The sequence below is a fragment of the Cygnus atratus genome, chromosome 1, assembly GCF_013377495.2.
Source record: "Cygnus atratus isolate AKBS03 ecotype Queensland, Australia chromosome 1, CAtr_DNAZoo_HiC_assembly, whole genome shotgun sequence".
NCBI lineage: Eukaryota > Metazoa > Chordata > Aves > Anseriformes > Anatidae > Cygnus > Cygnus atratus.
Window position 1 is genome coordinate 188719305 of NC_066362.1, and position 22606 is coordinate 188741910.

The 22606-nt window shown below is 36.4% G+C and overlaps 1 protein-coding gene across 2 annotated transcripts in view; it reads right to left on the minus strand.

Annotated features, from left to right (window-relative positions):
* The window catches only part of TNFRSF19 (TNF receptor superfamily member 19), a 64958-nt gene that overhangs the window by 37204 nt on the left and 5148 nt on the right, over positions 1 to 22606 (minus strand). For both annotated transcript variants that reach the window (XM_050712093.1, XM_035542705.2), the window contains exons 2-5: positions 15495 to 15575; positions 14038 to 14148; positions 3990 to 4168; positions 604 to 689 (exon numbers count right to left, since the gene is read on the minus strand). In XM_050712093.1, coding sequence (XP_050568050.1) covers positions 604 to 689; positions 3990 to 4168; positions 14038 to 14148; positions 15495 to 15554 — 436 coding nt within the window. In that variant the 5' untranslated portion in view covers positions 15555 to 15575. The remainder of the gene's footprint in view (positions 1 to 603; positions 690 to 3989; positions 4169 to 14037; positions 14149 to 15494; positions 15576 to 22606) is intronic.

The following is a 22606-nucleotide window of genomic DNA, read 5'->3' on the forward strand; positions in this document are numbered from 1 at the left end:
AATTAAAAGATAGGGAGATAGGCCACCAACAGTCCTGGAAAAATTATTTAAAAACTGCTCTTACAGAATAAAGAGGTTCCATATCCTCGTTGGACACAAATTGAGAGAGAACTGATCATCTGTTTACTTCTTAATGCATGTAGCAGTATAATAAAATTTATCTATTTCATTCTCTCTTGCTGGAACCTTGCAACAGAAGTTATTTTTAAAGGTATCAACAACTTGCTCTTTCTGGGTGTCAGAAAAGAACTTATATTCACTAAGATCTACCTGATGGTAGGCAGAGGGCCTAGGAAACCTGCCTTTCTTTTTGCGTTAGCACAAAACAGAAATTAAAAGTAACATGATGGTATCAGGACTGGACTCAATCAAGTGGTATGACAGATTTATCATCAGGTGACAGGTCATATAAGGGAACCTTCTAATAACAGTGCTACACTTGCTTAAATGTATTCACAAAATGATTTACTAACAAGAAAAAGAGCCATTAAAAGAATCATTCACTAACATGACACATTTTTTGCCAAGCTCTGACATTAAAAGAGAAAACATTCTAAAGCAAAAAAGTTAATTCCACTCCAACAGAAGGTGAGGAACACTTACAGTGAGGTTCATAGGGAGGAGGGGGATCACCACAAGGAACACACTCCATATCTTGAAAGCCTCCAAGCTTGGTCTTCCTATAAAAACTAGAAGATAAAGGAATAATTCATAAAGACAAAACTGTATTTTTCCTCAAACCAAATATCATATGCTTGAACATTATGTCAAAATCCTCTATAATCGCAAACTTCTGACAGTCTGTGTCCTGCTGCAATAACAGAAAATACAATACTTGAAGTAGATATTAATTATTAAGTACAGAAATAAATCTAAAGTAAATTGAGGAAAAATTCTAAATCTGTTGGTCCACATTCATAACTGCTCTAATCTTATATTCATATAAGAAAAACAATTGCAGGGATTTCAACACACAAAGAAATCGATATCCAATTTTCTACACAGAACACAACATACAAGGAGGTACGATGAACTTATGTTATACAAGCCTATTTACATGTTAAAAATATAAAAAAATAATTGATTAATCTACAAAACTCTACCTAAGCAAACAAGATATGGCAAGGTAGTTATCACCACCAACAGAATACAATGAACTAGCCAGTGCTTTCTAGTCAAAATCCCTAATATCCTCCACTTCAGAGAAGAAAAAAAAAATAACTCACTCATAAACTGGTAATTAATGTACTCATACAGGAGGGTATCCAAAAAAAAGTAAAGTTTTACCATGCTGTGTAACAAAATCTTCAGAAAAAAATGATTTTGATCTATTCAGTGGATGAGCAAAACAGTAAAATGCCTTTTTGGAATTATATTTTAACAAACCAACTATCCCTCTCTGGCTCCTTCTTCTCCACCAAGAAGACCTTTACCACCAACCAAAATCACACTGTGCATGCAAGATCACAGCATGCATGCAAATTAATGAAGTCACCACATGAGTCTCAATCTACATTACCCAATACTCCACATTGTTTTCATATTCTCACTTGCTATCTAGAATTTATAAAGTTCACATTAAAGTCTTTCAAGGTATGAAAAAATTGCTTTTGGAAGCAGAAGTATCAGTCGGATGGTTCAGAAAAATAATAGCAATGGAAGGCCACACATAAACAGTAGAATGAAACTCTAAAGCAATGAAACCCATCAGCTACTCATTCCTAAACAAATTAATGCAAAAATGATGTTAAAATCCCTAAGGACAGATCCCTCATATCCAAGGACAGATTTTATTCCGAAGACCTTTCAAGAACGTTACTGTTGAGCTTTTCTTTGAAGCTTACTGACTTCAGCGACAGGCAGAAGGCTGCACACATAAACCAAGTATTAAGAGTAGCATCAAATGAATTTTCTGACATTCTTTAGAGTGTTATATTTCAAGTTTGTATTAGAGTATGACATCAAAGAACTTATCTAAAATACCTTCCTAATCAAGTAGGTCTGGCATTTGCTCAGCCAGTCATTAGTACTAAGATAGGATCAGCTGTGGTCTGTTCAAGTAGAGTATGTGAATTACGTGTTTTCTGTAGTGGCACATTAAGTAAAAGGTACTAACTTTACTCATGTTAAATTATTAATACTGCAACTGCCAGTATGTAGCAGCATATGCCAGTATATGGCAGCATATGACTGCTAAAATATGAAGATTGTACCAGCTAAAGCAAGCAATTTTCCAGTTGCTCAAGAAATTCATTCTAACAACACGAATAGAAACAGCTTCACAGGCTGTAAGACTGAAGGGGCCATTGTGATCATCTACTCCGAATGAAACGTGTTAATAATTGTTTGTAGCTGACACAGTCACTGCATCATTTTGAAGCTGAAAAACAGGAAATAGCACGTTGGAAAACAATGCAAAACAGACATAACTACAATTGCTGAGAGATAAAACATTAGCTAAGTTATTTTGTTTGGCTACGTGCATATTCCATTCTCTTAGGCAGCATTTTAACTGGTGGCCAGGTATGAGTGGTGCCATGTTCTACAGTCCTGTTCCCCATAAGGTCCAGACTAGATGACCCGTGACTCCCCTACCCACGTTTTCAACTTTTCTGCCAGAAAAAGCAGGTTGTGTCAACAGTTGTCAGCTCAACATATACACAGACCAGAATACTGAGAAGCACACCCAGATCCCACTATTTAGATTTATCCCAAGTTCATGTTTTATTCTGGCTTCCTTTTTCCTTCCTTGCCCGTGTTGCAAAAATATAGCTTATATTTACACCACAAGAAAATTTTATCCTGTTTAGCTATCAAGTAAGCCCTAAAATACATATACATTAACATGCAATAAGAACATAATTAATCATGTGGTTTTAGGCAGTATCAGATGCCATTGTCAGTAATATCTGATTCCTGGGACTGCATCTTCTTAAACCGACTTAAACTAATGCAAGTTACCAAAGCTTTACTAATTGTTTTTAAATGAAAAGACCTCACTTCTGGTTCGAGAGGAGAGAAGTAACTGTAGGAGCTTCAACAGCATTCAGGTAATTGATAGCTGGTATTAAAATAATTATAAAAAGAAATAGCTGTTATATATCAATAGGAGATAAATGCATGAACTCTTAAGCATTTCTGAAATAAATATGTTGGAATTATAAAGGCTGTTACAATGGCAAATCAGTTCTCACAACATACACTTATCAATTATACCACCAACCCATAGTTCAAAGAAGGCATCAGAAATGTAACAAATTCATGGCAGGTATTTATAACAGTGGAACTTGACACAATGCAGAGAATAATATTTTAGAGATCTTACTACTTAATACTACAAATGGAGAAGATTAAAAACAGAAATCTGGATCAAACAAACTAAGCACAGGTCTTGATTTATAACACAGTAGCTTCAGTAAGTCTCCACCACACTGTTATAATTTGTTCCAAAACATTTCCTTCAGATCCATTAATTATTTTCAGCCAGGATCACGCTCTATGAATTTACCAAAATGGTGACAGAAATTCAGGAGCATGAACCACTCATGACTTTTAAACTAAAAATATATGTGTATGAGAATTATTATGCACTGATGCAAGGAGACAGAAAAAAGCAAGCAAGTAATGGGATCAGTCTTCAAGAAGGTAACTGTGTATGTTATAACGAACTAAACATTTTGAAACAATAAAATAACTTGCAAGTAACACTCAATATTTGGAAGTATTTTACTCAGGCATTGTATAGACATTCTCTAATACGTAGGTAATTATCTGACTACTTGGATAGATGGGATAATTAAGATAGTAATTCTGCAATTGGTTGCTCAGATGATACAGTAAATTATTGGCACAGCCAAGATTAGAACATGAGACCTTCTAACAGACATAAAGGACCTACCCAAACATTCATTTGGAAAACACCATCAAGCAAACATTAGTGCAAGTTAGTTTTGAATTTGTTCAAGCTTCGTCTCCAGAAATGGCCTTACCCGGGTAAACAGTCTCCGCATAGTGCATTGCTGGTGGCAGAACAGTTGGCCTTCTGAAAGCGGTTAACTAGCGCACAATCCAGACAAGGCTTGCACTTCTGAAAGCCCCAGTCTTCCTTGAATCTGTTTGGCCTGCATGTCATGCACTGTGCATCCTCCCCATATCCAAAGCCGCATTCCTGTAGGGATTAAGAAGCAACAGCAAGCTATTCAGTCACTGAAAGCGTGAACAAGAAGAGAATGCTGGGATAAAATGAAGACCTAGTGTAATTATTACTGAGAGTAGGTCTTTCTAGAGACAAAAGCCACCCTTTCAGCAAGTTCAAATGTGTCTTCCCCTGCTAATAATCTCCCTTACTTCTATAAGTAATACTTAGTCATCCACTTTATTCAAGAAACCACTGTGTATTTGAATGATAAAGGGCTTCGAGGACTCCCACAGTTTCATTATTACTAGCTTATGGTAGAATTATTGAGCTGTCTGTTTTTTAATTAGGTCAGTCATGTGAAAGCGCAGAAACTGGGACAAGTGAAGTATAAAGGCACTTACTCAGTTACAAATACAGCAAAGAAGCACTTTGATATTAAGGTTCATAGCTAAGGTGAATAAAGTTAATTGCCAAATAGAGCGTACTGATCTTCAAAGGCTTAGAATTTCTGTTACCAAATAAAACAGAGATGGTTAATGACCATCCACTGGGCATGAGATGTTGCTGAGCCACTAAGAATTTCAGAAAAGCAACCCACTTCGGCTCTAACAGTTCTTAACCTGTTGGAAACATGTAATAGCTTTGGGGATCGGAGGGACACATGATATTTTACTATAGAAGTAATATTGTTGTGGTTGGTTATTTATCCCAGATTTAATTATTTAAAGAAAATCTTTCCATTCATTTGCAAAATGACACCTAATACAACTGACAGGCTGCAAAGAGAACCACTGTATCCAACGGTGCCTAAGTATTTGGGGATTGGATTCTGCAAACTGATTATCAAGAGCTATCAATCAACCAAATTTTTGTCACTTTTCTTTTTTAGAAAGAGATATCAAGTTACTAGGAGCTGTTACTTACTTTTCTCATTTGAATATCCTATTAATTTTTTGCAGTACTTAGACTGGAGGCATTAGTGACACACCACATAATGTCAGCAGGAATATATCAAGTTGCTGGGAAGGACTTGTTGGGAAGGGAATAGGTGGGAAAGACAACATGAGGACCTCTTTCTACCACATGCAGTCTTAGTGGAAGTACAGGGCATCTTCCCAAGGGAAAACCTGCATGACTTCTTCAACTGGGGCAACTTAAAAGGTTTCCACCAGTTTCCTTCACAACACCTCCATGTTCCATGCATGCAAATATATATATTTTTTCCCCCAAAGTCACCCACCTAAGCAAACCTGCTGCTGTAAAAGGTTTTGTTTGTACTTGACAAATGCTTACTGGATTCTCCAAGGCTTTGCCTTGAGAAACCATCTATGAAACGATCTGTGATGGATTCAGACAACATGCTTTTAGTGCCTCAGATATGATATGATAAAGTATCAGAAATAAGCAACTTCTTGAGATGCATTTACTAGACATACTAAGAATTTTCTATTTTTTTACATTAATAAATGTATTTACTATCCTCTGAAGAATAAATACTCAAGTACAAAGATAGTGAGTAATTCTAAGAAAGCAACTGCAAACAGACATTAAAAATACTCCTCTGCCTCCGTCTCTAGACCCACAAACTGAATACCATATATTGGAGGAAAATTTAGAAATAAATTTTAACTTTCAGTGTTTTTTTAAGCTGAAATGTAATTTCTTGCTATTGGCTATTACTCATGTTAAGAAGCAAACAAAAAAAAAACTTGTCAGTCACTGCAGTCGGTGAACAAGAAAAGCATATTAGACTGTTTTATGTGCTGTGCAGTACGCTCCTCCTGGAAGATACTGCCCCTAATAAAGCTGGTATGCAAATGGACACACAAACACTTCAGATTAGTTTTAATTGACACTTTTAATCAGCCACTCAGCATTTTCCTACCGTATTATTCCAATCTTCCTGGTTTCTGCTAGGAATCAATGTCAAAACAACGGTGTGATTCTAGCAGTTCTATTTTATTTTGTCTAAAAATGTCTTACGCTGTTCAGTTTTACACAATTTCATCCCTGTAATTGCAAGGCCTTACACAAAGGTACACGATTACCACTGAGGACTGGAACCAGACTAACTTCTGTTATGCCTTTTTTTTTTTTTTTTAAATTCTAAGTATAAATAAACTTTTTCATTGAATCTCATTATTCCTTATTTTTTTTTTTTTTATGTGTCTGCTCTATAAACTTTCATCCAAATAGTAATGTTATATGCTATATAATATAGCTCAAACTTTGTGTATTTGGATCTTTTGATAAATCACTTGGAAACAGTCCCTCCCAAGTCCTAGAAATTTTCAAATATAAGGCTTAAATTAACTTAATTATAAGTTTTCCTTTCCAGACTACCTTTGAAGTTTCTGATTACAACCAAGCAAACACCAGGAAATAAAGTTAAATGCTTTTAACTCATTCGCCAAAACTACTCAAGCTTGAGTAAGCTGTTTCTAGCTCTAACAGATCTGCTTTGCTATAGTTGGATAGGTGGCCACATCTTAGTGGGCTTTTGTAATGCAGAGTGGTTTACTATTAAAGCAGTAAAATGGGGGACGTAATATAAAGAAGTCTTCTGCCCGAGGAATTTACCATCTCCAGTCTTGTCAAAGATGACACCCAGGTCTTTGCTAGGAATTCTGTAGATGTAATCCGTAAGAACTGTAACCTTATGTATGTGAGTTTTATCTTCACATAATATTTGAGGTAGTTAACTGTCTGGCAGGTGCAAATAAGTATTTAAGCTTGTAAATCCAGCAGAACTTCAAACGGATCTGTACCCATAATTAACCGCATTCCCCAAACTGAAGGATATTATTTAGATGATGGATTCAAATCCTTTGAATTTTGGGGCTTTATAATTTAGTAGTCCAGCAAAGATACAAACAATTGACTGTTCTTCTTTTATCAGTACATGTGCAAAACTGATGTGCATCAGTCTTCTTAGTGCTCTATTTACAAAGTTGTCAAGTTATACGGTGGATGAGTTGGGAGCTGTTCAGTTCTCCCCTCATCCCTCCTACCGTCACACCCAGGTTCTGAAAAAAAAAAAAGTGCTCATCTCCTGTGGCACCTCACCTCAGGACTGCAGAAGAGAAATAAACTTGTAATCTCCATTAGCCAGATTACAAATAAATAAATAAATAAATAGTTTTCACGCCAGAACTAAAGAGCAGGAAAACTATATTTTTATCTCTTTTTGTGAAGCGTGCTCTGAAGAACACTTAACCCATTCTTCCTTTTCTATTTCCCCTTTGCAATGCTACCATCATTGCTACCAGTAATATTAATGAAAAATTTCTCTTTCAAATGAAAAATTAATCTAGAAAACTGCAATATAACTAATAAAAAAATCTCAAAATGAAATGCACTTCTATTACATGGATAATTATACAGCTTTCACTATCACAGTACCTTGATATCTCATTACCTTTAATATGGGTATCCCCAGAACAACTTTGTTCAGAAGTAGGTTTTACTAAGGTAACAAGTGCTCAAGACCACCTAGGCATCTGTAGTAAACTAAGTAACTCAACTCAAAACTTAGTTTCAGGCTAAAAATGATTAAATGCATACAATACAAGCACTTCTGAAAATACTACATCGGCAGCTTTAAACATTTTCTTTCAGTATACACTACCCAGACACTGACTCAGAAGGACCAGTAGTACAGCAGACTATAAAGGGTAATGGAACTAAGTGGTATGGTTTTTCCTTAAAAGTTGAATGCAGCATAGAAAGTAAATTAACAGTAAATTAGATTTGAAACATTCTTTCAACTAAAATAACCTCTAATTTCATTTAAAAATTCTTTCAGGCATCATTAAGATTGCAATCTGCCAGTACTTTTTACAGTTTGTTTCTAGTTCCACTGATTATTCTCAACCTACAAAAGTCCTTAGACTGCACATTACTGAGGAGCTCCACTTAGGACATCATGATTACATGAACACTTGGATATTCTCACAAAAAAACATTCCAGTTAAGACACTTTTCATGGCCTTGTTAAGTAGCACACACTTTTGGCTTCCAAAAGTACCTTAAGGCTGCTGATCTGCCTCATCTAGACTCCAATAATCAGCTGTGTCTGTCAACAGAAGTCACAGAGCAGGACAGGCTGCAACAGCACACTGCAAATGCAAGATCTGGCTCCTGTGGCAAAGTGTCAGAAAAGTTTCATGCTCAGTCAGATTTGACATGCCTACTGCATGCAGCTGCTCCAGCTTCCAGCAGATTGACCCTGAAAAACGTGTTAGCCTCTGCTGTGCCGAGATAAGGCAGGCTTCTTCACAAGCAGCCCTCTTGCTTTCAAGTTACAGTCACTGCTAAACACAGCAGCAGCTGCTCTCAGTAACATCACTGGGACAACATCAGATATAGCACACTGCCACATTTTCTTTGTGAGTACTGTGACATTCATGAGTAGTTTCAAATTGTACCTTTCTGCTTAATTCATAACTCCTTTTCCAAGCTATGAAGAAGGTCTCCTTTTCCTTCATCATATAGCTGGCACAAGGAAGCAGCCTATGATGCGAAGAATCACCTCGAGGTGCCTCTGTCCCCATAGGCAACGATCTCCTGGTGACAGTACTTATCATGCATGTGGTGACAATGCTGGCTTAAGGCATTCTCTTCCTTTCATCTCTGCCTTTTCTTCCTCATTGTACACTGTCCTGATCTGTACTGACAGAACTGATTATGAGGCTGAGACGTATGATAATCTGATCATGAGACCAATTAAAAGTGATCAGTTCAATGATCTGTTTTCTAGTACACCTTAAAAAGCTGCTGCGTTGGCACAACTGTATGGCCAGGCAACACGCTGCAGAATGGACTTACTGCTGCCACAACTGTCAGGTCAGTGCTTCTGAACTACAGCCTCGGGTGTCATCTGCTGACAAAACAATCGGGAATTCCACTTGAAGTTCTGAGTTGCAATATAAGCTTGATGAAGCTGAGACATAGGTTGCTTTTTCATATGAAAAAAATTAAAAAATCATAAGAGCTACAAAGAGATTGAGAACTTTTGTATAAACAAATTCTAGTGAAAAGACTGGAAGGACTCAAACCTCTCACTTCCGTATGGGAATGTTTTCATGAACTGGTTGTGCCTTACAGCAACCAAAACTACTCCAGTTTATGTTTCTGTGCTAGATGTGACTTACGTAAATTTGAGTCATGTATAAGGTATGATTTCTATGGAGACATGTTACTGGTAAGATAGGATGAAAAAGGCTCTGGCAGTTTGAAGCCACTTAAGAACAAAAGATATTGAACCACTTGTGTAACCACATGAAGCTTTACTTTCTACTAAATCAATGAAAAATGAAATAATGCAGAGCCACATGAAGCAAACACTTCTTTCTAAATTAATACAATAATTTTAGCCTCCCTCTCCAGAAGAAAGCACCGTTAGAAAACACTCAAAAGCAAGATATTTCAGTGATTCTAAACATAAACATTCCACATTTTTAAGAGAGGAAAAGGATACAGAGATTTTTTAAATCAACAAATAGAAGCAAACAGAATGAGGAAAAAAAAGCCGGTGCTTTCATTCCCTTCCCCAACAACGGTAGATAACTGGTACAATGACAAAGGTGTCTTTCTTATGATTGTAATACATTACAAGTACTTTATAAAAATACAATCAACAGAAGTGATCAATGGATTGTAGTTCTAAGTTAAGGTAGCACCTGACGTGCTCCTGTTAGAACAGTTCTAATGGTCAATAGGCAGTCAGAAAGAAAAAGCTGAAGGTGTGCTATTTTTTCTTATTTTAAGGAAGAATTACTTTTAAAAGATTCATTTGATTTTTTTTTTTAAACTTTTAACTTAACTTTCAACTTCAACTTTTAACTTTGTAAACTTTTAACTAACACAATATAAAAGCGTGTCTGAAGTTGTTTATCTATGCAGACAGGAATGTCAATCCAACAGACTGAGCACTAGTTCGCAGCTAAAATTAAGCACTGTTCAATAAAACCTTCCTGCAGTACAATGGGCAAGCTAATTTCTGTAAGAGTGCCCTATGTATAAAATTAAAAAACACAATAGGATTTTGCTAATGTAGAAAGGTATTATGAAATGCTTATATACTATAACAATAAAAACAGCTTAATTTAATAGTTGTAATAATAAATGTATATACATACATACACACAAATATACATGCATATATGTATGTACACATACACACATCCTGCACAAGAGGAATTTTGCCCTGCACACTTACCCATACTGTTGTTGGAAGTCTGTGTTAGACCTGAGCGTACCTGGCGACATGGGAACAGACTGGACGGTCATCCAGGACCTGACTTGATTAGGCTTTAACCATACCTCAAGTCACCTGTGCAGCTGGCATTACATAAGATTTACAAGTCTGGTCTTAGTTGTCACTGTACTTCCACTTAAGTGGAGGGACAACTACTGCCTGCTGACTTACCAAGTTTTATAAATCCTTAACAGAAAATCCATGAAATTTAAAAATAAAACAGACATCACAATTAGGTGATAAATCAGCACATTAATACTGATTTCTCTAACATCACATTCTTGTTTTTACAAAGGCAAAAGCAAGGAAGTATGTGCATGTGTGTACCTAAGCAATAAACTGGTTGCTGATCAATTCAGCAGTAATGTATTGGTTAAGGCATAGCATCCATTTGAAACCTGTCAGTCAATTGCTTAAAACACTTTGGGAAGACAAAACTCAGATAAAAACACACTGATAACGCTACGCTTTACTATATACTTAGATGTGTATTATGCTCACACAACAAACAGTGTATCTAGTTTTATCCGTAAAACTTTTAAACACAAGCAGTCAATATTTGAAAGGAAAATAGCAGACATTTGTAATAACAGTTTCTTGGTAGTTATTAAAGTATAGCAAATTATACCATCACTTTCTCATATACCAAAACCCAAGCAAACGCTACCCCTACCCTGTGCTGCAAATTACTTCAAGTGTATCATTAAACCCCTTTTCCCTTTGCATTATGACCTTTGACTTTGACTACTTTGTTCCTTCAAGCTGTAGTTCAGCAAGGCTACGTTTCAGTAACAACGACAGCATCACATCCCTTGCTAAGATTCACTAAAAACCATACATCTATTTCTAAAGGAAATTATGCTTCCATTCACATTTAGGTTTGAGCAAATCCTGTTTAGTTATTTTAGTTATTATTGCAATGTGGTGGCAAAAAATAATAGTATGTGGAAGCCTGTTCATGTCCAGGAGAAGTAATTGCTTACACATTGAAATCCAATTAGGCATTCATGTTTTCAGAGAAACTAGTCCTTAGGATCAGAACTATCAGACTGTAAACAAAAACAGTTACAATAAAAACAATCTGAATAGTGTATTACCATGAACTATAATCTTCCTATTATAGTTTAACCTTTTAAATTGAATTTAAAGTAAAGTACAAGTAACTACTGAAGGTATTAGTTTCTACGCTTGTTTTCAACGTGGCATTTAGGTAAGTACGCTGCATCAATGCTCACAGGACTGCTTCACTAGGACTGCAGCTATAAAATGCCCTATTTACAAGTGTGCCTCTAAATTAACCCCCCGTCCCCAACCTTTCATTCCTCAAATTCAAGACCAATCCAAAAAACCCACCCCAAACCAGCAAGCATCCAAACAAAAGCACAGCCAGACCACTAGTCATCTTCAAACCACTACTTGAACAGTACTGTTTGTATGACTGCACCTTAACCAATACTGCCTAACATAGAAAGCAAGTATGAAACTAAATATTTCATTGAACACAAGCAACAAAGGGTGGAGAGATGTGGAAAACATGGCACTGTTCAATAAGACAGCCACCCTCTGCTGATTAATAAGCACCATAATTTCTTCAAGTAAATCTCTTCAAACCATCCACAAACCACAATACATTACTTCTGCTTTTTTTCAGAGCCAAATATAGTAAGAAATGTAAAGAAAGTAAGCTGAAATCTTTTTTTTGTACACAGTGATGTTTCATATTAAAAAAAAACTATCAAAAATAACATTCCAAATCCCCCTTAGATCTACATAACAGACTTGCATAGAAAGGCAACCCTGAAAATTAAATTTCACTGCGTCTACATAAAACATAAATACTACCTTTATCATTCTTTTTAAACTGTCAGTGTGAGCACAAAACAGAGGTTGCCCTTCTGCATGGAAAGGCAGAGGTATTGCTTTATGACTTGTACTATCAGGTGTAGATTAGACAGCACAATTATGTCTGGCCCCCAGTTTCACGCTCTAACAATTGGCAAGATGTAGGAATAGTAGCTGGACACTTAAGCAAGAGTCTCATGCCTAAGGTTGGGAAGTCTGCTTACCCTTCATAATTTGTGTCCTCTTTTTCACAACTCTAGAATGATACACCTGGTCACCCAAAACATCCAGCCCCCTCATAACTCATAATTCATAGAATCATTCAGATTGGAGAAAACCTCTAAGATCATCTGGTCCAACCTTTAACCTAGTACTGAAGTCCACCACTAAACCATGCAATTGAGTTCAAATCTACACGTTTCTTGAAGACCTTCAGGGATGGTGACTCAATCACTTCCCTAGGCAGCCTGCTCCAACACTTCAGAACTCTTTCAGTGAAGAAGTTTTTCCTAATAACTGACCTAAACCTCCCCTGGTGCAACTTAAGGCCATTTCCTTTTATCTTGTCACTTGGCACCTGGGAGAAAAGACCAATCTCCACCTCGCTCTAGCCTCCTTTAAGGTAATTGTAGAGAGCAATGAAGTCTCCCCTGAGCCTCCTTTTCCCCAGGCTAAAATTAATTCTGTCCTCCTTCTCACCCCTCTCTTGTTCTCTCTCTCATTTCTTGTTTCAACTATGTCTTCATTGTTTCCTATCCTTGCTCATACACAGAATCCACTTTTTCCACATTGAAAGTACCTCATCTCCCTTGTTACTTGCATTCAGACTTGGAAATCTGCTGGAAGTTTTTCCAAACTCACTTTCTAGACCTACTGAATCCCAGCCCATAACTTCAGTCACCATTCACCTCCATTGCTCCGCTTCTGCACTCCTAGGAAAATTGCTAATTCCAAAATTTCCACAGGGATTTTTTTTTTGGAAGAGAGGTGGTTGTTTTAAATGAAGAAACTAGTTAAAACTCACCGTAACAAGCCTTCCTTCTCCACGATGTTAACAAAGACTTCTTAAGTGTTTTTTGCATATTGCCTCGTATTTTTCTGGCCTCACCCTTCTTAATAACTTTACACATACAATACAGACTAGACTTGTGACATTCAAAAGTTGTAAGATGAAGGAACCAAGCCTCACTTGAAACTAGCTTCCTAACACACCAAACTGCTGCAACCACAGGCTGACTAAAAACACAGGTCACCTGTTCAAAGCAGGTCTCAGATCTCACTTGAATCCTATTTGACATTTACTTGCTTATGTGCTTATTTTTATTACATATGATTCTGTTAAGACAAGTTGCTATATAGAAGACATTTAATCATCATCTATAGTGACAATTTCACCTAAAATTCATAAACAATTCTGAAAGCAGGTATTGCGAAAGACAAGCCTCTACAATTCAGAGGTCTGCACCAAACACCAGTTTGAAATTCATGTTTCTTACTCTTGTCTACACAGTGACATTAGCCACTCTTAGTTCCCTGTAGTACTACAAAGGGGGAAAAAATGCTAATCACCTTTAGAAAAATAATTTTAATTTGAGAGCCTAGATCCAGGTACTGTAATGGTACTGCCTACTGTATTAATGGCATCATTTCTTAACTGAAGATTTCATATAAAAAGAATCAGAAAACATTGTACTTGAAAAAACAAAGAAGGTTCAAAAGTTAAAACATCAAAAACATATACACATGTAAATGCATTTATTGGAAACAAAGTCAAGTCAAGAAAACATGATCTGCTTACCTTTGAAAGTTCCATTCCAGGTCCACATTGTTTGCAGAGGATACAGTTTCCAGTGTGGTCCCTAAACTCTTGCTCTCTGCAGTCTCCAGTCTCACAAGTTACTTTACTTAGCTAAAGAAAAAAAAAAGTAAACTCACCAAGACATAATTAATCTCCTATTAACATATAATTTATACCAACTCTGAAAAATAAATTATGTTTCTTAAAAATAATTCTCTGCATCACCAAAACTTTAAACATGGCAATGAAAATTAATCATTTAACTCCAAATGTGGATAAATATCCTGATTTTTAAAGGTCCTTTGTGATTTCCAACAATTTTATGAGTTTTAGAAGACCTGCTTGATATTTGGTACTTGTGGAAAGTCAAAACACTTAATTGTTTGAAAATGAGTTTAAGTTCCTTGCTTTACTCAACACTAAGAAAAACGCATATGACCATTTACCGAAGCTACAATTCTCATAACAGTAAACTACTGTCATCATGTTATATTGATGTGTCTCATTTGTGTTTTTTCTTTTTTAAATGATGCTATCACAATTGAATAGATAATTTAAAATCTTTTCATTTAAATATAAGTATTTAGAGATTTTCAAAGGTCACTCAAACCTTTTGGTCACTTAATAACCACTCCAAATCTTTATGAATATTATTTAAGATATAATGATACTGAAATTTAGGATAATGGGCCAAACAAGAGAAAATTCAATTTTTGCCTTCAAAGGCATTTAAGTACCTTATCTGACCAAATCAGATACTAAGGATACAAGGAATGCTATAAACAATAATACAAGCCATGCAAAGTCTCAGTATAACCAGTGGTATCCTACCTACGAACATTAGAGAACTCTGACAGTTCTCAACAGAATTTTAAATTAAATGTCCACAGGCTTGCATCACAGAGAGTGCTCTCCACAATCACTTCTGAATTCATACTTTGTGTATTTGTCTTTTTAGAAAGACCAAAGCCTTTCTGATAGCAACAAAGGGTTAATTAGCCTTAGATCTAGAGCTTGTCTCTGCAGGTCAGAGTTGAAGTATACTTGCAAGGCAATGTAATTGTGCGCTATGCTATGTTATATGGATAAACTGAACACTTCAAACACCTAAACTATACATATATATAGCATATTGTACTAAGAGATTGACACTGCAAATGTCCACTGAAGTGAAATATCACCTCCACAGCTCTATATTCACATATATTTTATATCCTAGTCCAGTCCTTCTTCCATGAAGAGGCTCACAGTCTTTTTTTTTTTAAATTGTGTGTGAGGAGCAGCGAGAAATGACAAAAAGCAGCTGACCAAGCTCACTTTTAAGTTGAAAAAATACATATGTAATTGTGTATATGGATTTAAGACTTTCAGACTTAGCAGTTATGTGTAAAAGAAACCATTCTTGTATCTGCTCTAGTCATTTTTTTCAACATTCATCTTAGAAAAAAATTACTTACCAAATATGCTAGTAAGATAAGAACCTTCAGTTTATCTTCTTGTAATGCTTTAGCTTCCATTTCTTACAATTAAACCTTTATCTATAAAAAAGAAAAAAATGTAATTATATTACAATGTTGTTTAAATTTAAATAGTCACATGTACACAGCACACATCTAGCTTGTCAAAATATATAGATATGTTCACATCATCAAAATATCTCTGATAGATTGCTGGAAGTTAAGTAACTAACATAACTAGCATGTAATTAATGAAATTATATCGTTTATATAATAAAAATGTCTTTTTTAGAAGACAAGGCAATATACATTAATATACATAGCCTTAGCTCTCCAAATTAAAAGACTGCTATCAGTCTAGATGAGAGAACTTCAACCTTTGTAGATCCAACATCTGATGTTGACCCCTAACATATCTTCTGTGCTTATTAGATGCCGACTAAGTACAGGATCAAAAGACAAAATCATTTTCTTCAAATATGTCACTTCTCAGGACATAGCTGATCATGTGTGTGTTCCTTCACATAGCTGATCACATCCTGTAATGTGGAGCAGAATGGGCTCTGCAACAAACTGGAGGCATACGCAGGGTTTGTTTCTATTGCTTGCCTAATGGATGTAAACTTCTTAAAACGTTTTAAGTATCTTTTATGATCAGGTAGGCAGAGACTGTTATAGAAGACATTTCAAACAGCAGAATCAGATCATACACTAGATCAGATAATTTTTGTCACGATATCAGAAAAAGAGCACAGAAAAGTCCATAAAGCCTCACTTAATTACTTTTTAAGAAGTGGTAACAAACAACAATAAAAAAAAGGGAACAATTTGAAACTGTCACATATCTGTTGCTATATTGCAATAAGAAGAAAAGAATAAGTAAATCCAGCCCATGTAAAATGCTATTTGAATTTGGTACTAATTTGCCTACATTATATGACTGTAATATAATGTCATTCTTTTCACATAGATGTGAAAAATAATGTTTAAAACATTTTTGTCCTACTTCAGGAACAATGTTTAATTAGACTGCTTTAAAAGATAAGATTAGTCATTATTATTGTTTCAGAGTAGAAGAGACTGACACATGAAAGGATGGAACCTAAAACACAAGCAAAGGAGGACAGAAGAACCACACAATGGTTTGGGTTGGAAGGGACCTTAAAGCCCACCCAGTTCCAGCCCCCTGCCATGGGCAGGGACACCTCCCACCAGACCAGGTTGCCCAAAGCCCCATCCAGCCTGGCGTTGAGCACCTCCAGGGATGGGGCATCCACAGCTTCTCTGGGCAGCCTGTGCCAGGGCCTCACCACCCTCTGAGTGAAGAATTTCTTCCTAATATAGTCCAAATTTACCCTTTTTTAGTTTAAAGCCACTCCCCCTTGTCCTATCACTGTACCCCCTGACAAAGAGTCCCTCCCCAGCTTCCCTGTAGGTACTGGAAGGCCAGCTTCAAAGTGTTTTATGATATGGAACTGTAACAAGTATAATACACTTAAGTCAACACGACTTCACATTTCCCTGCATGAACACCCTTCATTCATTAGGATGAATTCTGATAACTAGAAAGCATACTTCAGTAGCACTATTAATATATTTTAAGAGTCAAATTTTTATTTTGAATTGTTAGAAAAAAAATCTTCCCAGGAAGGACAGAAGAGGCAGAGAGGTGTGTCAGGCAGCACTCTACAGGAAAGCCAAGATTACATTTTTATGGTTATTTCTCACTTAGTAATGGTAACGGTCTATGGGCCAATAACAATTATCAGATTATATGCACGTCAACATGGGTAAAAAGACGACATACCACCAAGTAACACAAATACACACAGATACAGCATCCTATAGAGGCTGCTTTTTCAAGACTGAGGGAAAAAAGAAGCAGAGAAATGTGAACTGGGAAGTCTCAGAAAGAATCCTAGATGACTTAAATACAACAATTTAACCTAAGATGTACCATAGAAAAAAATGGAAAATGGGAAAAGAGTGCCAACAAACTTTAGAAGTTATTAGGTACACAAAGATGGCATGAGAAGCTGACATCAGTAATGCAACTAGGAAAATTAGGTATATAGGAACAAAAGTATAAAACAATTTCTAGTAATATTACAGACCGAACAGTGGAGAGAGACAGTAAAAGTTTTGTTAAAGAAACGGAGGTTTCAAGAAAAGTTTCTTGTCTGCTTGGAAAGAACAAGATGGATAAAAACACACATCACACCATATATCTTCTGGCTGATTAGTAACTGAGCATCTACTAAGTAAAACCAGATCAGACCAAAGACAAATAGTGAGACTTTGCACCTCGGTGACCTTGAAAAAAAACTAATCAGGAAGACCTTAATTACTGCAAAGAATGATGCTGAAACTGAATAAATTCTTATTGACTTCTTGGCATCATATAATGGTATTCAGTAGGACAAGAAATGAACACTTTATATGCTTAACTGCTATAGAAGGTAAAGCTTCATGTAAGAGTGCAGTTGAAATAAAGTTTTAAACATAACTGAGTTGCTTAGAACTGAATATCAAGTGATTATTTTAAGTTGTATGAATTTATATTCATTATATTCCTTAATATTATTGTTAAATAATTGCATTAGAACTGTTATGTTTTATGTCCATCCATATAATTACCACCAAAATTTTAAAACAGACACTTTTAATCCTATAAAGACTCTGGTTTTATTTTAAATTTGAATATTTACTTTTGCTTGTGAAAATAGGTAAGACATCAAAAAAGAAATTTAAGATAATCTTATGTGTTTATGTCAAGTTTCATACAGCATCATCAATACAAACAATATTGCTGAGCTGTACTAAGCCTAATGATTTAAAAACGGAGCTGTGGTATAATCTAAACAGTCTGTACTTTTCTGAGCGAGTCACTTCAAGTATGGAAAAAAAAGAAAATTAAGAGCAACCTGACTTACTGGCCAGAAGATTCAGTACTTGCCATATTACTGCAATTAAAATATATTAGCTTTATGTAATGAAGCTCCAGTCAACCCATATGTTTTTCCAATATGGAATAACCTGAAAATGTAATATTGTAAAGTTTGTTAGCATATAGGCAGTTTATTAAAATCAATACTGAAAAAAGCTAATGATCTATTTTTTGTTTGCAATATTCTGTTGCCACAATGGGATTAGAAAACAAATGTCACTTCTTGATAGAAGGCAGCACAGAATGACCAGCAACATTTTAAATGACAGAAAATTATATTTCTGTAACTCAGCTTTTGAAGTTGTCATATCCGTTACAAAATGATCTTATTATAGCGTGTACCTCAAAGATTTTTAGGACACAGAAAGCATATGGAGAAGCACGGTGTACTAAAACACATTTTGTTGACTTAGGTGTGGAAATTTTATTGCAACTGTAAAATATTTTCTATTGAAAAGAAAAATCTACTGCCTTTATAACACACTTGCCAAATCCAACACCTTCAAACATCAGGAGTTCCAAAACCCAGAGTAGATTTCCAAAATCAACTGCTTTAAGAACAGCAGCAAACTATCATGGACTTCTCCAACTCATCTACACATTTTAGTATGCTTTAAATTTGTTGACTGATCACACGTATGGTGCGATCTCGCAGCTTTAAGCCTGTGATATTGGATAACTTTGGGAAAATTTATCTTTTATAATAGTCAGATCTTCCAATATAAGCTTGCAAATCTCTGGGCCTTAAATTTCAGTTCACTTCAGTGCAGGTTTAGTAGCTCCAAAGCATGTTTAAATCGTTTCAGTAGACACGTATGAATGCCTGTGGCATTGTATCATGGAATTGTAGCACTTATTGTCCCTGTTCCTACAAAGGAAAATCAAGGACAATATACTGGCTACAACATATGAGAAAGAAATTAACTGGTAGACAATAAAAACCCTCTGTTAAGAGCACAAAAAAGATGCTTTTCATGACAACATGCAATAATACAAATGGTTAAGGCACTTGAATAAATCATTGTATTGAAAGCAAGTCCCGAAGGAGACATAACTGTGCCAGCTGCTTGTTTCCTGTTTCTGCCTGCAGTTTGATTAAAAGCCCTGATTAAAAAGCAGATACTGCAGCCCTTAATAGCAGGTTGCCACTGGGAAAATTAGTTCTCTCTGGGTATCAAGCAGCATTACGCTGATATAAGTTGGACACGAGCTATTCATCTTATACTTATTCAACTAAGAAGCAACAAGAAGAATATTTTGCCTCTAAAATATGCACAAATAGAAGTTCAATGCATTTAAAGATTATTTGTTCTTTCTCAAATACTGATATTTACAACATTAAGTTTGGTTATCATAACTTTATTCTGTAAAAGAACTCTGTACATGCGTTGAGTACATGCTGTCAATAAATCATTTCACACGTGTCTTCTTAGGTTAACAGAAGTATGCTAGCCCAAAATACACAGGGGAAATGAAATCAACAGTGATAACATGCTGAAATCAATACATAGAACCCCCACTAAGAAATGTGGTTACACAGTTTAAAGGCTGTGTGGGTCCTACTATGCATATGCGTAAAGAGATCAACATTAAACAAAAAGCTAGTAACAGTGAAAAATGTATAGTGGAAGTAAGAACTTCCAGCCTGCCTAGATCCTACAGTCTACTGTCCTCCAAAATGTACTCCTGCAACTATTTACTTGTCCGAGCACAGTAGTCACCACTCTGTCTCAAAGTCAACTTGCCAAAAAATGTTTCTTCCTCCTCTCCAAAACAGAGAAATTTCACCACAAGAGACGCATCACCTCACGGCAGCAAGATTAAATTACGGCCTACCTACAGGTTACTTATATGTATAAACAACAACACTTCGCAGTCAACATAATGTACCTTGTAAGGGAAACTTCCTAATGGGTGAAGGGTCCCAGCTTGAATTTGCTTCACTTTCCTACATCTTCTAAGTCCTGTATCCAATTTCGCATTCATACTTGACCACCACTTTTCATGCTCTCCATAGCACTGACAAAGAATACTCTGACAAGTTCTGGATAAGAAAGAGGACTGAAAATATAATCATCTTATGTTGCCAGCGGAGGTCTCTGGTATCCAACGAATGGGACCTCTGCTCCCTTCTAACCACCCCGTTTCCCACCTGCAGCTGTCAACCGCATGCAATAAAATGACGAGGAGAGGCAGATGGCTTTAGCAGAGTCAGTGCCCCACGGGCAAGAAACAAGAGAAGGGAAAGTACTTATGGTGCTGTAACGATAGAGACAAAGGGAACGAGTTAGGGACAAGAGCTTCCACTACAAAGCTACACGTTGTTATTCTGTCTCTTATGTCTAGAACACCTTCCCCTTACACCCTGCCCGCAGCCCTTGTACTCTTCCCCTTTGTGAAGTAAATGAGGTCTTGTCGGACCACATTTGCTCCAACTGCTATGAGAAGAACCATGCGGAGAAAAATTACTATCAGCTAGGAAACATTCATCACATTAAACACTGTGTTGAATACATACATGTTATTCAGAAACTGCCAGACATGAAATTGTACAAAATCAGGCAGCTACGGATTTTTTCATTTTTTCTTTTCCAGATAGGCTAGCAGAAGAAAGCTGGAACCTCACTGACTATAGGAAACATTTACATCTATGTTTGGGTATGCGGAAAGAGAGAAAGGAGGTTTTCACATATCCAGGAAATATTTGTGCTCCTTGTGCTTTGAGCACTGTATGCTTTGATTCGTAAGTACTTGACTTTACAGGAGTAATAATGATCATGACTTAATTTCTCCCTGCCTCACAAAAACCATCTCTGCAGTGTCTTTGCTATCATATACAGTATTTACAGAGTGCATCATATCCTAGTGCATCAGAAAGGGCATAGTCCACAAAACTTGATGATCTGCAGAATTCATCCCTGCTGTTACAACTTGCAAATGATGCTCCCAATCCACGATGATAAAATTACAGAAGACAGCTCATCATCCATGTTCTTCAACATATCTGGACTATTATAAATTAGAAATTAGAGTAAAATATGGTGACAAAGGTGTAATGTGGTGACATTTTTCCTATTCTTACCTCTACTCAAAGCTTTTCACAGGGTCAGAGCCTGTGATTCACACAAGAAGCCCTAATCCCATTGAAGCTGACGTGATTACTCAGACAAATAACGAACATTCTGTGCTTTGAGATTAAAACTGCGGTAAAAGGTGTTGCTCCTTCTGTTTAATACATCTCATGCATCTCAACTGCTAGGAGACAACAGTTTGCTACATGAAGCCTCAGCATAGAGCTTCATTTGTACACATTTGTACTTAAATGTGTGAGTAAGTAATACAATAAATCATGAATACCAATATTACATTCATGTTTCATTTACACCAAAGTATACTGATAGTTCTTTTTTAAAGTCATTTGTAAGAATCATAAGTTATAAAGCATTGACCTGGTTAATACAGTAGCCAGCACAATGCCAGTGTGTCCCATCCAGCCACCCTTTAGCAGTTTTGCGTAGCATAAAACGTTTTACAAGACCACGGACATGAGTTACATTCATTCTCAGCACTCTTTTATTATGATTGCAATGCGGGTTGTGGAAACTGAGGAAAAAGCAACACATTGCCTCCTATACTGACAACTGAAACATCTTGTTGCTGGAGTAATCAAGTAAAATCACTGCAACTCTCTGAAATATGGTTAATAACTCGAACAAAACCAGTTTACTTTTATTTGTAAGATATATATTTGCATATACAGCGAGAAGCGTCCAGCCAGCACACCTAACTTGACTTAGATGTGATGGTGCACTTGAAAGAGCTCATGAACTGGCTAACAAACCCACCTACAGACTGAATCAATTTGCTACTTCTGCTCGTATTAAACGCTACCAGATCCCTCTGTTAATTTGATAAAAGCAGTCATGTAAAGCAGCTGCAAGCACAGAAAGGGAAAGCAGGTATCGAGTATCACGATTTTTCAAGAACACCAAGCAAAGCTTTTCATCCCAAGGTCAGACGAACGGAGACAAATACCACGCAGGGAAGTTAAACAAGCAAAGGCAAAACCACGATCGCTGTTTTTTGTCCCCTTACCGGCCCAAAGCTCCTGCTCCGGCTGCCCCAGCTCGGAGCAAACACCAGCCCCTCAGCCGTCGAGGAGAGG